This window comes from Enoplosus armatus, chromosome 5 (assembly GCF_043641665.1).
Source record: "Enoplosus armatus isolate fEnoArm2 chromosome 5, fEnoArm2.hap1, whole genome shotgun sequence".
NCBI lineage: Eukaryota > Metazoa > Chordata > Actinopteri > Centrarchiformes > Enoplosidae > Enoplosus > Enoplosus armatus.
This window is the reverse complement of record NC_092184.1, coordinates 25,114,629-25,135,633: the sequence shown is the minus strand read 5'-3', so window position 1 is coordinate 25,135,633 and position 21,005 is coordinate 25,114,629. Positions and strand designations below refer to the sequence as shown.

At 40.9% G+C, this 21,005-nt stretch overlaps 1 protein-coding gene across 1 annotated transcript in view; it reads right to left on the bottom strand.

The window, feature by feature from the left end:
• Window positions 1-7,236: 7,236 nt before the first annotated feature.
• LOC139285569 (endothelin-converting enzyme-like 1) overlaps window positions 7,237-21,005 on the bottom strand; it is a 31,310-nt gene continuing 17,541 nt past the window's right edge. The window contains exons 9-18 of the mRNA XM_070906151.1: window positions 20,448-20,522; window positions 17,944-18,047; window positions 16,919-16,977; window positions 14,892-14,943; window positions 12,245-12,312; window positions 10,730-10,854; window positions 9,665-9,730; window positions 8,949-9,044; window positions 7,555-7,631; window positions 7,237-7,363 (exon numbers count right to left, since the gene is read on the bottom strand). Coding sequence (XP_070762252.1) covers window positions 7,264-7,363; window positions 7,555-7,631; window positions 8,949-9,044; window positions 9,665-9,730; window positions 10,730-10,854; window positions 12,245-12,312; window positions 14,892-14,943; window positions 16,919-16,977; window positions 17,944-18,047; window positions 20,448-20,522 — 822 coding nt within the window. The 3' untranslated portion in view covers window positions 7,237-7,263. The remainder of the gene's footprint in view (window positions 7,364-7,554; window positions 7,632-8,948; window positions 9,045-9,664; window positions 9,731-10,729; window positions 10,855-12,244; window positions 12,313-14,891; window positions 14,944-16,918; window positions 16,978-17,943; window positions 18,048-20,447; window positions 20,523-21,005) is intronic.

Here is a 21,005-nt window from a genome sequence, read left to right as displayed (position 1 = left end):
TGTTTACCAGAAGGGGACCTTGTACTTCATTGTTTCTTTGCTACAGTTATGCTAAATTAGTAGCTTGCTAGTAGGTGCTTCCCAAACTTTCCAAAACTTCTCATGTCAAACTGTAAAAACGGGCCTTGTTGATGTGTAAATCGACTGAACTTTTATCAATATTATTTGGGAAGCCAGTAACAAAAGAAGCTGAGTTGACTTTCATTTGAAGTATTTTGCTTACTTCACTTGGATGTTTGACCTAAACTGTGAGGAATGATGAAACGCTAGAAGTTCATCTGCTGAATTTAAGACGTGTTCGAAGCCGGTGAAAAACATACCTGACCTAAATTATCATTCAAAGGAGAGTATTTTACATGTCTTCAACATGTCTGGAAGGAATCTTTAACTGCATGTTCATTTTCACACATTTCTGACAAGACTTTCTGTTGTCCAAATGAAAAATGCTACTTGAACTCTGAACACAAGTTTAAGACACAATGGAAACACAATTTTGTCAGATATTTTCATAATATTTTTCAGATATTTGTTGATATTTTTTCGGACATTTAACACACATTTTCTGCATATTTCACTACATTTTTTTGGATTTTTTTACTGATATTTTTGGGATTTTGATATTTTGCTCAAACAAAAATGAGCAGAAGTGCGAGTGAGACATGAAACACTGTGTAGACAGCTGGATAAATTAAAATGGGAACGTAGCTGTTCCATCAGACATGCGTGAGACGGACGACTAAAGCTGAAATGCTTTCTTTGTAGACACACACAAGTGATAGTGTTGACATCTTTAGGATTCACTTGCTGGGGACGATGCATGTCTATTCCAAATGTGATTGCAATACTACAAATAGGTTTTTGAGATATTCCACTCTGGATCAAAGTGCTGGAGCAATACACCGACTGACTGCAGCTAAAAACACAAGAGGAATCAGCTGTGAAAGTTTAGAAAGATGCTTGAATAAAAAAACACAACAACAAAAGCATAATCAAATGTTTCGTTGTCATCTCAAGTCAATAGATGGAGCGGATTCTCTCGTGTTCCTGTTTACTGTTGATTTGTGTTACCGGTGTATTTTGGCCTGATTGCACTCCTCGGTTGTATTGCGTCTGATTGTTTGTTGTTTACAGTCTGTCTGATTGTACCTCCATCTGCACTGTGCCACTTTCAGTCCCAGCGGGAATCTCCTGCTGCAGAGGAGCAGTAAAGTAACCCTGCTGCTCGTGAGAATCACTTTCTCACATCCAGCGCATGAAGATTCCCTCTTCGTGTTTCCACTGACAGTGTTTCCTCATTAAGCTGCGTTGGAGGGACAGTAAGACAACGAGATCATTTCATGCTAAAAATACAAGCTCAGCACATTAGGACCAGATCTTTTTACAGCAAGAAAAACATGTTTCAGTGTTCATATGGACACCTGACAACTGTTTTAAGACAGACTTGAAAAACCTGTGAACCTACCCTTTAGAGCTGCAGAGAGGTGATGCCATCTAGTGGAAGCTTTAGTGAAATACACTAAAAAGTGACGTTTCCCCTCTCGGATTAGTACTGGAGTCTTCAAGTTGTAGTTTTTTGGATTGGACAGCAGATGGTGCTGCAGTGCGGACATTTTGCTTTGCTTTACTGAGTTTAGGTTTAAGACTTTGCAGTTCACATTTTTATTCTGTTGTCATATTTTGCAGTGCTTAAAGTTTTGTGTTGCAGTTATTGATCTGATCACACGTTTCTGTCACAGCTGGTGCCAGCAGGGTAACCGGGATACAGAAGGGATATGATCCAAACGTGTGCCCAAACCTCAGGCTGAGCTGATGCCCTTATTGATTCACTGAATTTATTAACATAAAGAGGCACAAAGGAATCCATAAGGGGAAGGATACACATCCAGAATAATCATAATGCATACCAACATTAAAGATTTGCAGACATTAGAACTAATAACTGGTATTAAATATGAAAAAGATCTTCCATTAAAATATCAAAAATATTCCATAGAAATCGTACACTTTTATTTCCACCTTTAATAAAGGAAGTTCCTCTTTTCACAGGCCTGGAGACACAGTTGGTGCAGCTGTGCAGTTCTACAAATGGAAACTAGATGCAGTGCAATTTCAGAGCCTTTTGATGTGATTACAGGTGAAACATCAAGGGAGGAGTAGCAATATTCACACAACGCTGCATGAAAACAACAAACAAATGAGATTCTTTGACTCCATCCATTCAGATCTAACTTTACCAATCAGATTATTTCTGTTTCTGAAGTACTTCTACCACCAAGACTTGATTGATGAGCCCTAAAGGCCAGAGGCTCACTACATGTCAGTTTGAGAATCTGAAGCAATCAGGGCCTTAAAGGAATAGCTTGAAATTTTGGCAAATACACTTATTAGCTTTCTTGCCAAGAGTTAGATGAGAAGATCAGCACCACGCTCATATCTGGACGGTGTGCCAGACTGCTCCTTGGCAGGGCGCAGTAACAGTAAGAAAACCGGCTCCAGTAAGTCATGGCGCCCGGCCAAGAAATCGTCTTACCCATAACCCCTTGAAAAGCCGCAACATGTTGCAGCTTCTCTACGGATTAAACCAACCAGATATCACATGTTAGTTAGTGGAGCTTTGTTTCCTTTGGACAGAGCCCCTCCTTATGTGTTAGCCAATGTGGACAACAAGAGGCTGGCCCAGAGTTCGGACCACACTGTATCAGGCCACCATGAGGTGCACTGAGGTACAGCTTGGTATCAGTGTGTGTGAATAAGACATCTTATATGGCATGTATTAATGACATCTTTGCATGCTGTCACTGTGTATTGCAGAGGTGAAGAGCTCTGCAAAGCTTGAGACTATGACTATTCTGAGAAAATCCTCTACAAAATATTGCACTGTGAATGATCACATCTCGCGAAGTCCCTGATTAAACAGTGTCCCAGCTTCAGACTGGTGTTGAAAGACCTCCGAATTGGACTTGAGAGTAAAAGTTGGAAGCAGCCAAAAACAAGCTAAGCTGCTGAGAGCTTTACTGAATCGTGTAAATATGTACAAATATGCATAATCCTTATTGAGAATCCTGACTTCTGACTGTGCTGTTTTCTTTTGATGCAGTGCACAAAACAGCAGAGGCTGCCAGGCTTCCCATCACAAGACTCTTTGTTTACATCATCCATACTCCCTCAAAATTACTAAGCGACTGATTCATCAATGTCAAATTAATAGAAACTAATTCTAGCGTCTCCTTGCTCGGCTAAAAATGAGTTAAGGACTCAACTTCAGCAGAAGAGCGGAGACTTATGGGACAACTCTCAGAAAGCTGAGCTAAGATGAAGAAGCAGAAAGTGAATGATTAGCATTTTTCTTCCTTCATTAACTACTGTTGAGTACGAAACACAATTAATGTTAGCTGTCACCTAAAATGATTTAATGTGGTCCCCTGAAGAATTTCAGTGTCCCACAATGGCCAAAATGCAGTTTCAGTTTATAGGACACTAGACTTTAACGTAGTGATGAACCAGTGTGTGCAAAAGGCTGATAAGCACTTGTCAAACCCCCAACATTTCCCATGACATCCAAAGTATCATCATATTAATCATAGTATTGAGGCTTGTATCGTCCCGTACAAAGACAGGAGAGGAGGTTGGGACCATGTTTGAGGCAAGACCAGGACAGGTACATGAAGACTTTCACAATAGAATAATCTTAAACTTGGATGAAAAGTGGATGTTGTGGATGCTTCAGTCTGCTGTGTCAGGTGTGGATGGACTCTCAGCAGGTAAGTGTCTTTGCTAATATTGTTTAGTCAACACAGGTTTGTCCTGTCCTCTTGTGTTGCCTTTGTTTTGGTTCAAGGGGAAGCTTGAACTTCTAAAAGAGGATTCAGCTCCTTGAAGCCTCTGAAAGCTTGAGGCTCGTCAGCAGAGCGCATTAAACAGTTAGACCTCCGGATTTGATGTGTAGGAATGTGTTTGTCTTTATCTATTGAAATATTTAAAGCCCCAGTGACATTTAGAGAGCCATGGATCTCTAAAAGCCTGTCCCTTCTGATGAGTGGAGGATATTTTCAGTTGCATAATGGAGCTACTGATGTTCTCAATCAAACGCATCTGACTCAAATTGTTTACTCATGATCAAACAGAATAAAATATTCTATTGATGTGTTTAAAATGGACAAAGGTGGCTTTGGAGTCACGTTTCAGTTGTGTGTGTGTGTGTATTTTAAATGAGGGATTTCATGTCCACCGGTGGGTTTTGAAGATTACACTGCTTGCATTCATTTTAAGACTTCGAATTAAAAACATCCGTGTCAGCAAGCTACAAACAAAACTTTCTTACTTTCTGAAAAGCTGACATTTTGTTTTTTGCTTGAGGAAAAAAGATTAATCAAGCTTGAACAACATCACTTGTGAAAGAAGACGCGCTGCATTACATTAGATGAAATTCTCAGTGTGTTTTATCTGGTTCAACACTGCAGCTGTAATAAAGTTGCTTCACTCCAGCAGGCTAAAGAGGTAATTAAAACAGGATTAGTCCATAGAGCTACATGGAGAAGACAAACACATCTGACTCAGGGTCACAGTTCTTACTTTACATCCAGACAGACCACAATGATGAGGTCAAACGTGGACGTAACTGAACTGCAGTGGACCTGTGAGTGTGTGCAGAGGGCCGTTTGCTGCCTTTGTTGATATTGTGATGTTTGTCTGAGGATTTTGTTGTCTGACATCATATAGATTGTGAATCTTGTTTCATCACACTACACGGAAAGTTCAAGAGTTACCAGTCAGACCAATCCCATCGTCTCATGCCTCTTGGGTCCAGGATCATTTGTTTTCAAGGAGATTCCAGGAGAATTCCAGGAGACTGACGACTCTCTTGCATCACCTTAATTTACAATTGATCCTGAGGGGTGTTTTAAAAGGCTGACTCAGAGCTTATTGGGAAAAGCTGGGCATTAAATGAGTAAATGAGTGGACATTAACTACAGAACATTTAAAGAGCGAACACATAGTCTTACTATGAGGCTACTGCCACGGGTCAAAATCAGGTATTAACTTCATTGTAATCGTGAGCGGACACTTTAAACCAAAAAGAAGTATGAGTTCACAGTTTGAACACACAGGAAGAGCAGCCCATGCTGCAAACTGATGCCTGTTTACAGAGCAGAAGGAAAGAGGGAGCAACTGCCTGGCAGATTGACTGTAACTGGTTTAACTGGTAAGCTTGTTTTATGAAACACCTCTCTGGTTTGCTGCTGTTCTACTGTAAATGTATACTTTGAATCCTGCTGGGTTTTGCAGGTTTTACTGCACAATTTTGAGGTACTTTTAATTTACTTACTTACTGCTACTCTATACTTCCACTTCACTACATTCATCTGACAGCTAGAGTTACCCGTTACAGATTAACATATGATTGAACATATGATCAGTTTATGAAGTATGATACTGTGCTATACATTAAACTATTCTATCAGCAGTACATAAAGTACTTCAAATGTGCTCCAGTTCAACCAGCTGTAAGATTAAAATGCTGCTCATCTGTTCAGAGCATCAGTGATAATATTCCAATAATATGACATATATATATATATATATATATATATATATATATATATTCCCAACAAGTACTTTAATACTTTTTAAAATACTTTTTTAATACAATTTTTCTGTAAATACTTTTACAGAAAAAAGAACTACTAGTAACTTTTAACTGTGAGTATTTTTACATTAGTAATAGATCTGTGTATTGCACCACTGTAACCGACACAAAGAGAAGTAACGTATATCACACACACACACACACACACACACACACACACACTCGCCTGGACACAGACTAAAGCGACATGACACAGTGATCCTTTGTATTTATTCAAACACTGAACGGTAACCAACAGAGAGGAAGAGATAGCAGCCACGTGTGGAATAGCAGCTGTAGAGTCAGACGTGTGTGTGTGTGTGTGTGTGTGTGTGTGTGTGTGTGTGTGTGTGTGTGTGTGTGATGTCCTCCGTATATATCGATCAGAATTGAATGATGGTCAGAAACATGCATTCTCATCAAAACCCACTGTACAACCATAACATCTGATATACTTCTCCACTGTACAAAGATTTTTTTGTTCTTTATACAAAAGTAATTTTTCAAAATAACACTGCGTACAAATGTATGATTCTCCATCTACCGTCGCTGCACTTTCTTATGTACAGAGTGTTGGCTTCTGTTACTTGGTGGGTTAACTGTGAATATACTGTATGACGTGACCTCACGCTCTCCCTCTCACTGTGTAAGATAATTCACAGTTCCTCAGGAAACACATGGACTCTCAAATCAGCTCACCAATTCCAGTGAGGAAAAACATTCTTCTCTTCTTTTCTTTTCTTTTCTTTTTATTATCCAGTGTTGGATAAACAAGCTCCTCTGTGATTGTTCTGTAAGTCGAAGAGTTGAATGTAGTTAGAGACACGGAGATCCTCCATTTGGCGCTGCGCTTTGCTACAAATCCTGAGAAAAAACATCCACCGTGAGTCCACCTTCTTTTTCTAAAAAAGTTGACAAATCTTAAAAACCGTACAAACACTCACAGCAACAAGAGACCAAATGCAGGCAAACAACACGACAGTCATGATGGTAGAACAGTGACCATTACTCTGTGCAGCCACAAGAGCGCAGCATCGCAACACATATCAAACTCTGATACCAAATCGAAAGAACACCAACATGTTGGCAGGCACGAGGATGCTACTGATCTCCGTTCATTTTAAATTGGTCCTTGTCCAGTTTACATTGGGGACTGAAAGCACTGTTGCTGCCGATCTTTAATCTTCTGATATGCCGAAGTTTTTCTCTAGTTGATGCTACAAAGAAGAGAAACAACTGAGGAAACATGTCGATTAAATAAAAACCAAGTAGCTTATGAATCCTACGCTTAACGTATGTGATATATCTGCTAAAATAGAAAAATAGATGATTTGAAAATAAATTTAAACATAGAAAAATATATTTAATCAAATGATATATATGTACATGATCAATGGTCATGTGACCCATGCTTAGGTTGGTTAGTACAGACAATGGACAACTGTATAAACTGTCCTAATTGAAAACATGTGTCGTGATTATGCTGAAAAGATACTTCCTGTATCCTTTATAGGCAAGAATAGGCTTTATGTGTGTCCTCCTGTTGGCTCTGATGAATGTGTGATGTAGGACAGGTTGTGTGTGTGTGTGCGGGGGGGGGGGGGGTTCATCCCAAGGTCAACAGGCAGGCGGCGAGGTCACCATACGGAGCATTTGTCCACAGGGTTCATGGGGGAACCCTTCGGACAGTGGAAAACACGGGAAAACTCGTCAAACTGGGAGACACTGCCAATCACTCTGCAGGGGGCCGAAACACAGGAACGTCATGAAGCATTTGTGCACGTTAGTACCAGAGTTATGTTGTAGTGTTATATCTTAAATCTTATATCAAGAGAAGATTATTCTACAGTTCTTCTGCGCACTCATGTGACACACTGAACTCTCTGGGTGTTTGTGTGTGTTTTCTGATGTGAGTGTGTGTTGTGTACCTGTAGTGCTCTGGTGCATGTTTGTCAGTCAGCAGCTGCAAGTAGATGGACTGAGATCTTCTCTTCATGCACCAGTTCTGAAAAGACAACACGTGTGACCCAACCTGGATACAGTTCAGCCACTGTTACTCAAGCACTGGACAATTATGAGGTACTTGTATTTTAGTTGAGTATTTACATTTTCTGATACTTCCACTTCAGGGGGAAATATTATACTTTTTACTGCACTGCAACAAATATGATAAGCTTATAAAATGTATTGTTTAATTGGTTCCCAACCTTTCTGTGACCCCTTAAAAAAGCAATGGGAGCCCCAAATCTTTCCTATCCTAATAATCCGTCAATAATAATAAGATTTATCTTGTGACCCTTTGAGGGGGCCCAAACCTTAGATTGGGAACCCCTGGACTAAAAAACAAGCTGTATATAAAGTAGTTTAAACTCGCTCCACCTTGACCAGTAAAATGCTACTAATGCATCGATTAATTAGTATTAACAATCGCTGAATGTAATATATAATCATTCAGGATCCTTTATTTCAGTAGAGGTTCTGAATACTTCTTTCACTTCACTACCGCTCGACTGGTGGCATGTTAATGTCTCATGTTTCACAAGATACTGTTTCTGTCTTTTGGCAGAAAATTAACAATTGTGATAATTGATTGTCATTTCTCTTTAGGTCTCCTCAGATGTGAATATTTGCTCATGTTCTTCTTATATATCTTTGGGTTTTTTGGACTGTTGGTCGGACAAAACAGGACATTTTAAGACATCACCTTGGACTCAATAATCAGCAGATAAATAGATACTTAATCGTTAGTTGTGGCCCTACGTTTGTCATTAGTTGGATATTTAAGAAGTCATTATGTTTAAAAAGCATGTCTGTTGGCCTGCTGTGCAGATTTGCATACTTAACCACATTAATTCTACATGAACACAAAGGTGGTTGAATTGCCTCACGGCTAGTGTGCTTTCCATTCACCCTGGACATGCATGTGTTTCAAATGAATGTCCGCACGTATACGTGGTTTTCATATCACTTCCCTGTGGCAAGACTGTTAAAGAACGGACTAAAACACTGCAAATTGCATTAAAAAGTGTGTCTCGATTTTGCCACTGTTACATTAAGCCACGAATTTCAATGAAATCATAGAATTTCAATGATAGTCGTAATAGTTACGAGGAACAGGGGTGGTCTAGTGCTTAGAGCTACTGAGCTGTCATCAACGCTGCTTTTTTGGGTTAATGCATCCATCAGCTAATGTTGGGATAATATAAACTCCTACCTGCTCTCTGTGATCAGTCGCTCCAGCTGAGAGTGGCAGCTAAAGTGATTTAACATGGAAATGGGATGAAAGACAGCAGCGTGAAGCTTTTGGGAGGCGTCTGCTTACCTGTGCGAAGGCAATGAAGAGCAGCTGTTCGTGTGTGTACCTGAGGCCGGGCAGGGGCCTCTCTGGACCATGTTCCCTCACCCACTTCTGATACGCCTGGGCAGCGACAGAGAGGTGTGCAGGGGGAGTGAATAAAGAAAGACAGCAGACACAAATGAATTTATGATCCCTCTCCTCATGTCTGAAGTATTATCTTCTCTCTAACTTAAACTAAGATATGAAACCGAATGGGACATTTACAACCTCCCCTCGTAGACGTCCCTGAAATGCGATGGAAGCGTTATGTTTACCTCAGCCAATCTGACTGATTGCCACGACTAACAGGCATTGTGACTATTGCATTTTGATGTTATCATTTATTCAAAAGCATTCACTCATTCCCTTTGTACTTTCGTTTCTGCACGCACAAAACACTCCTCACTTTAATACAGACCACTGACACACTCAATATGCTGTCCAGACACACACACACACACACACACAAATACACACTGATACGAGCAGAGAAAAGGAGTTCAAGTAAAAATGTTTATCTTTTATCTTGGTTCTGGGGAACTTCTGCTCTTGCACTTTCATGCAAATACAACTGAGTGGTTTATGAGGAATAAAGAAACAGATTTTCGAGACAGAAAATGGTCAGAGGCACTAATATTTAGATTTTTGTGAAGCCACATAGTCACAGTGTTTGAACAACGATGGTATCGAATATTACTTACATAGTACGACAGCTTGAGTCCTCCCATGTCGGCTATGTTCTCCCCCAGTGTCAGACGACCATTCACCTGGACACACAGAAAGGTCTTAACATCTCTGCCTCTATACTTTTCTGCTGGTATGTACACGTACTTCAATCGAGGAACTGGCATTTGATTAAAAGGCCGATATCAAACGTCAGTATATTTTCAGTGCGCTTGTTTGCTGATCTCGTCTTATGATTGAATTATTTTAAAAGGAAAGTTCTACAAAATGTACAAAATGTGCTTATTTGCTTTCTTGCCAAGAGTCTGGTGAGAAGATCAATACCACTCTCCTGTCTGTTGGCTAAATCTGAAGCTGGGGCCAGGAGACCGTTATCTTAGCTTAGCATAAAGACTGGGAACTCTCGTGAGTTTAGTCTGAATAAAAAACCAAAGTGTAAAAAGCTCAAGTTGTAATTTTACTGGGGCCTGACTATTTCTTCAATGATGGTGTCGTCACCGTGAGTTTGCCAGGCAACCGCTGGAGACTCCAGACAGAGCAGGCCAGCTGTTTTCACCACTTCCAGGCTTTATGCTAGGCTAAGCTAGCTGGTTTTAGCTTCATATTTACCATACAGGTATGACAGTGATATCAATCTCCTCATGGGGAAAAACTGAATAAGCATCTTTCTCCAACATGTCAAGCTATTTCTTTACATTTGAATTCAAATATTCAGTGTTTTATAGACTGAAATACCACCACAACACTGAAGCTGTTAAACTTGTACTTCAGCGATTTAGTGTTGCACTTCTTTCGAGCTGGGGGGTGTGGGAGGGACAGATTAAAAACAGAAGCTGAAATATGACTTTTAGTTCCTATCAGTGGTCGAGCAAGGTCCAAAAACCATTGATCTACATTTCACATAATAACTCTATAGCGTCTTTTGTAAGAACCTGGGTAAATGTACATATTTTTCAAACTCCACTTTGTAAATTGGTTTTCAATTTAAAACTTATAACAGTCCAAAATATCAGCGAACCCAATGTATGTAATGCTATCATCAGTATCTGTCTAATAGTTTTGCAGTGTGTGTGCAGGCCCACCCTCTGGTTATAAACAGTGAAGTTATCGTAGAGCTTGACGATACATTCAGCCTTCGTCTGGAACTTCCTGTAGGAGTCCTCCGTCCACCATTGTTTGAGGTTTCCATGGCGGTCGTACTGGCCCCCTAGGGACATGAACCATTGCATCACTAAGATGAGGGGCAAAAGGGCAGGGGAGGGGGGGGGGGTAGTGTTAGCATGGAGACAACCCAACCTGCAACTTTCCTTCACAGTCCAAAGAGCTGCCCAGCATGTCATCTTTTACACTTTTTGTAGTTGTGGGAGTCAAACCATTAGGAGGCAAAATGTTGACCTTGGCTGATGTTTCCAGTTCAAGAGCCAATGGAGCTCCTTTTGTAGCCAACTACATTTGAACAGGGTTTTTTCCTGGCTCAGAGTGGGCCTTTGGGGGGGGGGGGGGGGGGGGGGATCCGCGTACAGTATGAGTCTGTGTTATCTATGCATTTTCCTGGTATTGCTGACCCTTTGATAAACAAGTAAATGAAAAGAGCAGGTCTGTAGGAATCACTGAAGCACTTATCTTTCATTTTCTTTATTTAGGAATATAGCCAATGATTGGCTATTCTATTAAACACCTGTATCCCTCATCTTCATCTCTTCATGATCAAGCTGAAAATAAAACAAATGCTGAAATGTATTCAAATATAGAATTATAATTTTTAATTTTCAAAAGCTTTTTAAGAACCAACTAAAAAAAAAAAAGGTTGACTTTCCAGTACTTGATTTTTTTTGTTACTTTAATGAGCCGTGGCCAGCAAGACAAATCTGACATTTTATCGCCCAAGTTTCAGAATAAAAGATGTATACATGTATACATATACTCACATTGATACATAGAAAATGCTGCCACCTACTGTTTCACTATCTACGTGGAGATGCCGCAGGAGGAGGCGGCTAACGCGGCTAAACAACCCAAAACGCTGGACACTACAGTCCGACTGACGAGAGGCGAATTGACTGCTGGAAGTAAAAGAGGACGTATATTTAAGTTTATGTTCGGCTGGTTCGACAGTTATTTGATAAATTGCTATTAAACACATCCAGAGAGGATTTTAATTGTTATTTTTATTCTCAATTCTTATCATTTGGGCGCTCGTGATTTTCCTTTTGAGCTGGTTAAAACCTCTTTGGGGGTCGCCAGAAATTCCTCTATGCAGGAAAAACCCTGTTGTAGAATAAAAATGATGTCTGACTATCTGCCAAATCTACCAGTCACACTCAAAGTTATTCCAGCATTTGGTAGGTGGCTGGCAGAAATGTCACACCCTCATTAAATTCTTTTGATGTATCTTAAAGGGCAACACTTTACACTGGAAATGAAAGTTAGAGATTGTGGCTCAAAGTAGTCTTTGCTGTTCAACAAATGTCATAAAATTGTTCTTTCTGTGAAATAGTTCCATGCAATTGCGTGAGTATAACTCAAAATGGTGAAAACGTGAGGGCGTATGTGCATTGCTGCAATGGATTATGGGTGAGGAAGGTTGTCATTCTTACCCCAGTCATCATATCCATGTGTCAGTTCATGGCCAATGATCGCTCCTATTCCTCCATAGTTCAGAGATCTGGCAGCAGGAAGGAGAAACATGGAGCATTACATGAAACCTTGTAAAACCCTCCACACCCAGGAACCTTTGCTGCTACAGCTGCTCTTGGTCTGGTCTGGTGTGACCACTAGATTAGGATGTTGAGGACATTACTGAGTCAGTTTACTGACGTCTGTATGCATATCCACTCTCTTTAGAACAAAGCAATATGCCTTTTGATTGATTCGAGGTGTCTCATTACAGTCAGCTTTGTGGCCATCTTTCCCTTGTTTTGTCCCATTGTCCTCATCGCTAATTCTGCTCAGCCCAGCCGGATAAAATACGAGTTGCACTTGGGACATAATTTTGGATCCATGTGGCTCAATGCCAGATTTTTCTGTACTGATTAGAAAACATCAGATTTCACACGTGAGGGGAAAAGAATCAGCACTGGGACCTTTCAGCTGCAGTGTTAACATAAATCTCAATTTCCCCCCCCCCAGTGCCCCCTGCTTCCTTGACCCTGGGCCCAGTTGGAGAGATGTCTTTGCAGCACATGCAGATATAGAGAGCGATGAGAGGGCAGACTCGGGGCTATTCACATGGCTACGTCTGAAAATGACTTTCTGACAGCTAGTCGATATGCTGCCTCACACCGGCCCCGACACCCCCGCTAAACTAACTGGCTGATTGAAGCTTCATTATACTCGACTGGTAGCGGAGGTGTGTGTGTGTGTGTGTGTGGGAGTGAGAGAGGAAGAGTTTATGGGAGGTTAGGGCTACTGCAGTAATAACTTCAGTGGGACAGGTACACACACACACACACACACACACACTTCACTACATCATTAATTAATATTGATTAGCATGCATGGCAGCAGGTTGTGGAAATAGTGGTGATCACCTCTAATGAAGACATAGAAGTGTTAGCTAATGTTGGGTACACAAACTGCTAATTGAGGAGTGTGTGTGTGCGTGTGTGTGTGTGTGTGTGTGTGTGTGTGTGCTTACTCAGGGGAGTTGGTATGAATGCAGCTATTTGGACTGTATTGTACTGGCTTAGAATAATACTCCACGCTGGCAGCTGTAGGTTTGCCTCTCAGTGAATCACTTTGGTTAACAGAGGGTTGAGTGTTCACCTGCTCATTCCATGAAAACCAACTTGCAGAGCATTGAAACATACTTGAGTCATCCATCACTGTAATCAATTCGTTTTCTTTATTCTATAAAGTGATTTTTTGGCACATTGTCTTCTAGATTCATTTTGATTTTCCGGGGGAAACGACCACGAAAATGTTTTTCTAAACAGTTGCATTACCTCATGTTAATAGCGTAAAGAGTCAAGTGGATTTTCACACACTGAAGGAATGAATGAAAGGGAAACAGCGGCCACCTGGGAGGTAAGGAAGTCAAACTATAAACTTCTGGTTTGCTTTGATAAATAGTCGAGAGTAATACAAATTATTCATAGTTGTAAATGATTAATTATAAGTAAATTTTATACACAGTTTATAGTTAATGGAGGAAAACACGTAAAACTGCTGCACGGTTCTTTGAAGCGACGAGTAGAAAAGGTTAGAAATACAGTGATTGCTTTGCAGATCCAGTGGCCAACAGAAGCCTTTTAAAAGCCTTTTTCACTGAAGACGTTTCGACATGTCACAGTAGGAATAGCACCAGTGTAAATAATACAATTATATTACTGAATATAACAAGTGAATACCTCATTTTGAAATGTAATCACTGCTCAATACTTCATGTTGAAATTTAAACACTGCACAGGAATATTTCACTTTGAAAACCATCTGCCTGGATTTATGTGGTCTGAATTCAAGATGTAAAATTTGAACATTTCAGAATGAGGTATTTCATTGCTGATAGGATTCAAATAATCATGTCAATAATTTGCTTTGTTTTGGTATCGGTGTCGACACTCAGCACTAGTATAAAAACATTTCAGCCCAGCCCTAGTACTTTAGAAATGTTCAGAAGTGTGGATTTCGGTGCTTAATGGGTCCTTGTTTGGCATAAAGATGATAGCTTTTCAAAGATTACACTATATATTGTCACACAGCTGTATTCCAAGAAATATGATTGGCTGTGAAATACCACATATCTGTCAGGCCTTTGTTAAAAATACAAAGCACTTCTATCTAAAATGTCCAACTGAAGAAGAAATACTGTCTGACTTAAATGCTTGAGTAATTTAAAGTTATGAATAGTTTTGTCCAGTAATGCTGTGACTCTAATGCATGAATTTCTCATCACAAAGAGATTTTTTTAAGAGCCAGAAATGAGAACAAGTGAGATAAATGGAACGGATAGAGACAGGCAGGGAGGCTATCTACTTTCACTCGCCATCAAATCACTCGATGGACTCAAATTTAGGGAGGCAACTGCTCAATGACACCTGTTCCATTAGCAAGACCTTGCTCAGTAATTGAGCTCTTGGTGGGTAGTTAAATTGGTTTAATCGGGTGTGCTGGGGCTTCGGGATAGCAGAGGCTTGCCAGACTAAGGCAGCCTTTAATGACCTTTGTTGTTGTGGCCGTGGTGATGTTGTTGCCTCCCTACGGACAGTAGCAGGGAAAGGCAGGGACCGGAGGAGGGCTACTTACTGTGGGAACTCAGGGTTGTAGAGAGTGGGCTGAAGGATGCCGGCAGGAAAGACTGAAGGAGAGATAAAGGAGCAGCATGAGGGAAGTGGAAATGTCCAGATGCAACTGATATGAATATCTCACACTCTGGTTTCAGTATAAACAGGTAAAGGCAGCATTTGCTTTATCAAAGGCAGCACACACCGAAACAGTCTCACTCTTGAACACCAATGGCTTAAAGCTGCTAGCCAGGATGCTAATGTACAATACAATCATCCATACTACCATCCCAAATCTGATAGTGCAGCTGCTATAGAGGACAGTGACAAAAAGTCATGCATTTCTTTCAGCACACAGAGCAACATACCAGTCAGTTCTCACTTCATCCAGACAAAGCTGAATATACCAACGATGGTTAAACCTCTTAACCTCTAAAGAAGACATTTGGTTAATTGGAATCATTACCATCTCTTCAACACCACTTGCTGCTGCCAGTATTTGAGGTTTCCAGGTGGAGCTTTAAATGACCATATACAGTATTTTATCATTGAGCTAGTCACAGGATGTCAGCTGCATGTTGAAAAGGGGATAATTAAAGTGGAAAATTACAAATACGTGTCTCATACCAAAAGACAGAGCATAATTTAGTGCTGAAATAATTAGTTAATGGACAGAAAATGAACAATCTATATCTATATCTATCAAGCATTGAGTGAGTCCAGCTTCTCAAACTTGAGGATTTGCTGCTTTTCTGTTTTATATAATTGTAAATGAAATATCTTTGGGATTGGACATCACTTTGGCTCTGGTAATAACAATGGCTGTTGGTCACTTTGGTCCAGACTGAAATAAGTCAACATGCATGGTCTCCAGAGGATGACTCCTAATGACTTCAGTGAGCCCTTGAGTTTTCTAAGATGGTTTGGCAGAAGTTTTGGTAAAGACAGTAATATTCCCCACAGGATGAATTGTAATGAATCCTAATAACTTTGGTGATCCCCTGACTTTTTTCCCATTCATGTTTTATACATATACAGATGTACCTTGTATTAGTGCTAATTAGCAAATGTTAGCATGCTAACATGTTAAACCAAGATAGTTACAGGTGTTATCTGCTAATCACCAGCATGTTGGCATTGTCATTATGTGCACGCTGGTATTTAGCTCAACGCACCACTTGGTGTCTCACTGTGTCAGTGAAATCAGTCATCTGACTGTGAGCCAATTAAATCAAAGTAAAAACTGACTCTGTATCAACAAAGCTGCCCGTGAAGAGAAAGAAAAAATCACTATGTTAGGGAGCAACTTTTAATTAAACCTCTGTCCTTGTCTCTTAATCTTCAAACAGAACCTGATTCTAGACATGAAATAAAAGAAGTCAAAGAGACGGAGGTACAACTTAAGTGGGCAATATTAATTTGATTAAAATAAAAAGAGCGTGGAAATGAATACAGCTGAGAACTGAAGTGGCTGGGCTAAGTGAGAGAAATAATGTGTTTCTGTAAAAAAGAAAAGAAAAGAAAAGAAAAATGACCCAGGAGGCTCTGATGACTGTGTTTGTCTGACTCCTCCTGTCCTCCAGCATCAGCTTGCGAGCACACCATTGATTTTTCTGTGAGAGATTTAATCCAGCAGGCAGGCAGACACAGACAGCGGGCTGATCCTGGGAGAGGACGAGGAGAGGAGAGGAGGGAGGGAGGGAGGGAGGGAGGGGTGACATCGCAAGGCTAGATTTGTTAAAACTCGGGAAGGTGTTACTGCTTGTTTTTCCTCCAGGGGGGTATTAAGTATGTGAGGTGGAGATGGAAGCAGAAAGTGAGCGATGAGAAGGAATATGATATGAGGAGGTGGACGCTGTTTTTCTGAGCGGCTGCTGCGTTTGACATGTTGAAAACGGGCGGCAACACGGTGTAATAGCATGTAACTAATGCACGGTGCATGTCGTGGTGCAGAATGGCAATGGGGGAAGGATTGTGTGTGTGTGGGGGGGGGCAGATGACAGAGAGAACACAAATATCAGTATGTACGATAAAGAGTCAGGCACTCACCCATTTGGTTCTTGTTAGGGAGGTAGTAGGCATTAAGGGCCTGAGGGGGGAGAAGCCACCTGAGGAGAAAAACAGTGTCAAACAAACAGGGTTTTAAAGATGGGATCCTTCACACACACACAAACTCACCAATCTACCTACTCGAAACACACCCCGATCCTGAACAGAATCCCAAACACCTCTGCCCGCCCCCCCTCTCTCTCTAAACCCCCCCGGTGAGAAATATTCTGTGTGTGTGGTCCCACGGCCAAAGTTCCTCTCTGCATATGAAACCGCGGACAGTTCCTTTATGGTAATCCACTTAAAGCCAGACCCATCGATTGGCACAAAATCCCCCAAATGACTAACTCTGAAAGTGTGAGATGCCCTTGTTGTAGGAGTGAAAGACTGATGGCTCTGCATGGACTGTGGAGAGACGGAGGGGAGACAAACCGGGAGGGAGGAGGAGGAGGACGAGGAGTGTTTCTTTATTTATTTCCCAGAGACAAGACAGAGTGAGTAATGAAAGGTTCACTTTTTGGTGATAAAGGGGGAGTGTGTGATTTAACTCTTCGGGGCGCTGAGTGTGGGCTAATGATACAGTTGTTTTGAGCACCTTGGAATACTAATGTGACTGTAATGTGTTGTCATAGCAGAGAGGCACTCAATCCAGGCGTACACGGCTGTATATTAGAAAAATGAACCGCATGTCCCACAGCACTTTGCTGTTGCCTGGCTGCTATAGATAAGTAAATCAAATGGATTTTCTCCAGCTGTGTGTGTCGATTTGGTATCATGTTGGTTTAATTTAGAGGCGCATCTACAAATATGTCAAACTAGAAAAAGGATTCCAGGGACACATGTTAGACACGTCAAACATATTAGAGAGACACACACTCCCAGTGGTGTCACTGCAGCGTCCGGTGTGAGCCTCAGCTGCATGAGCCCGGACTGGATTTCAAATATATTAATCTTCTTTAATTGCTTTGCGCCGCGTGTCAGTACGCTGAGATGGCTGGAGTGATGTGAGGAGATATGACACTCACGTCGTCTTGTCCACTTCCTCGTGGATCTTCTTGACTGACAGCTTGATGTTGAACTTGATGCTGTTGAGGATGTTCTTGAAATAGGTCTTCTCGTCCACATCGAACTGCAGAACCACAGACGTGGAATGATTGTGTATTAAAGGAATAGTTTGACTTTTTGGGAAATGCACTTATTCGCTGTCTGGTGGAGAGATTAGATACTACTCTCAAGCTGGTTAGCTTAGCTTAGCATAAAAACAGAAAGAGGGGGAAACAGTGGTTACAAAGTCGGCCTACCAGCACCTCTAAAACTCAATAATTTGTGTTACAGCTTGCTTGTTTTATTTTTAGATAATTTGCCGTTTCCAGGAGGACTCCAGGAGGTTACTGGTCCCATCAAGAAATAGTCACATAATCCCTCGTAAAAGAGTTTGTATGGATTAAAGAAACCAGATATAACATGGTAAGTACTGTTTCCCTTTGTCTCCAGTCTTTGTGCTAAGCTAAGCTAACCAGCTGACGGCTGTAGGATAATATTCAACAGACATGTGGGTAGTTTATTCTACAAAGTTTGAAAACTGGTTTTGTTGACTCCATCCTTTAAACTGACAGTAAACACGTCATCTTTCTTGTTTGCTTGTTTAGTCTCACAGGGCCAGATGTGCTCCTGCCAGTTTGTGACAAAAACACACATTTGCACAGAGCACTATTTAAAACTGTGTTAGCAGATGGGGGACAATTTACCACTAACAGAGCTTCCACAACCACCTCCCACCCCCACCCTCGAGTCTGTGAACTTTTAACTGAGGGAGGAGAATCAGTAACAGGGGGGGGGGGGGCACTCTGCTTGTGAGTAAAGTTGTGATTAGGGCAAGAAACATTCTTCAAAAGCTTCAAAAGTGTCTCTCCACATCAAATATGCAGCCGTACTGTAACAACTGGAAACAGCTGAGGACACAATGTTTTGTTGAATTTTCACTCATCCAAGCCAGTAAAGAAGTATTGTGATATTTTATTTAAAAACAGAGCAATGCTTTTATGAGTGGTCCCCATTTTGTTTGTACACACGCACAAGGATGCATTATGCACATGCCAGGCATGAGGGCGCCCACACACCTGGCCTCACCGTAAAGCTGTGGGGTTCACGTACCCTCCAACTCAATGTGGCTAACAAGCCAGCTACGACTAAACAACAATTAAAACTTAAACTTGAATTACAGAGAGCGGCATTTCTTCTCTTTTGTTAGAGGCTAAATCACATCACGGACCAAGACAACGAACAAGCCGACCCCCAAGTGTCACAGCAACTAATTTAATTACTGAATTTCATATTGTGTTCCCTTACACTACTCGCTACTGAGAGACATTACTGCAACACGTGACTGAGTAATGCTTTACTGCCCAACACTGCCAGCAAGAACACATGAACGTAAACAATGTAGGTTTTAAAATATTCAAATATCGTCTTTGCAAATGTTTTATAAGGAAGGAAATGCTTTCAACACATTTGTTAGACCTTAAGGATACACACACTGAGTGTAAATAGAAACTTTTTTCCATAGGGTACCTTTAAATAAAAGCGGTACACAATGTACAAATACTTCATCACAAGTAAAAGTCTTTAACTCATTAGTTTCTTCAATAATAGGTACAGACACATTATCAAAATAGAAGAACTCATAATGCAGATTAGACCTTTTGTGATTGTTACAGAGTTATTATTACTAATGCCTTTAGTAATACATTTACACAACTTTAAGCAACATTTTAATATTTCAGCTGGTTGATGTGGAGTTAATTTTATCGCCTTGATATAATATTGGGTAGTTTCCACTAAACGATGCATCATATTTAACAAGCTGATAATAGGTTTATGTAAACCTGAACTTGCAAACTGTAAGTAAAAAAGTACTCATATTTTCCTCTTACATGTGTAAAGTGAAGTATAAGCACCTCAGAACTGTATTTAAGTATAGTACTTCAGTAAATGCACTTTGTTGGAAGAGCAGGGCTGCAGTTTTTTGGTTTGAATCACCTAACACCACCTTCATGATGCACCCGACCATTTTACAGTTTTCAAATGTGGATTACACTTTCATCCTTTCGACCTACATTTAAGCAAAAACTCATCCCAGTTGTCCCCAGATGTGCAGTACATACATCTGTTCATACAGCTGCCCCAACTAGTTTCCGTCAACAAACTCTTGATTGTCTATTTTGGACAGCTGAGCTGCCGGCTCCCCCGTTTTACACATGCCTCCTGGTTGTATCAACATACTTAAAGTATATTGTTTATTTGAACAGTCTCATCAGCGTATTTCGAGTTCATTTACTCCGGCACAATGTATTTCTGCTCCATCTGAATCACCCGGGGTGCGTGAAAATGTCTGATGGAAAATCTTTTCCTAGAGACAGAGAGAGAAAGGGATGCTGGGAAATGGACCTTGTTCGTATGTTGTGTGGGGGCTTGTGTGCGGTGAGGATGACTGGGCAGCGCAGAGTGAAATAGGAGGCTCATGACTCACCCCATATTCTTCATCTATGAGCTCAGGTTTGAGCAGGAAGTCTGGATATCCTGTCATCACCATCATGTGCTTCAGCTGGGACAGAAGAAGATAAAGTGTGATGGAGGGAGGGAGACAGTGGCGGAGAAACAAGTGGTCCGACATCCCCCCACATCCACTTGCAGTAACTAATAACTACTCATACGCTCTCGTTTTTTGGACCCGAGCACACAACCATCCGAGCACACACACACATGCATCAACTAATCAAGCAAACTCAATGTAATAGGATTACAGGGAAGCTCTTTATATTCAGCATGGCCCTCTAAAAGGATTATAACTTCAGATTGTAAAAGTATTAGAAGGGATATCTTGCAGTGCAGACCCTAAATCAGCACCACAGAGAGATCCGGATTATGCGATCCTCACTTCTCAATGTCAAGCCCTTGATGTATTCTATCACACACTTCCATCTAACCAAGCAATCAATCAAACCCCCGGAAAGAAAGGAATTGCAAAGAAATAATTAAATCCTTTTCAAATACTAATCGGATCTGGCAGGGCGTCGTGTTTGTGATG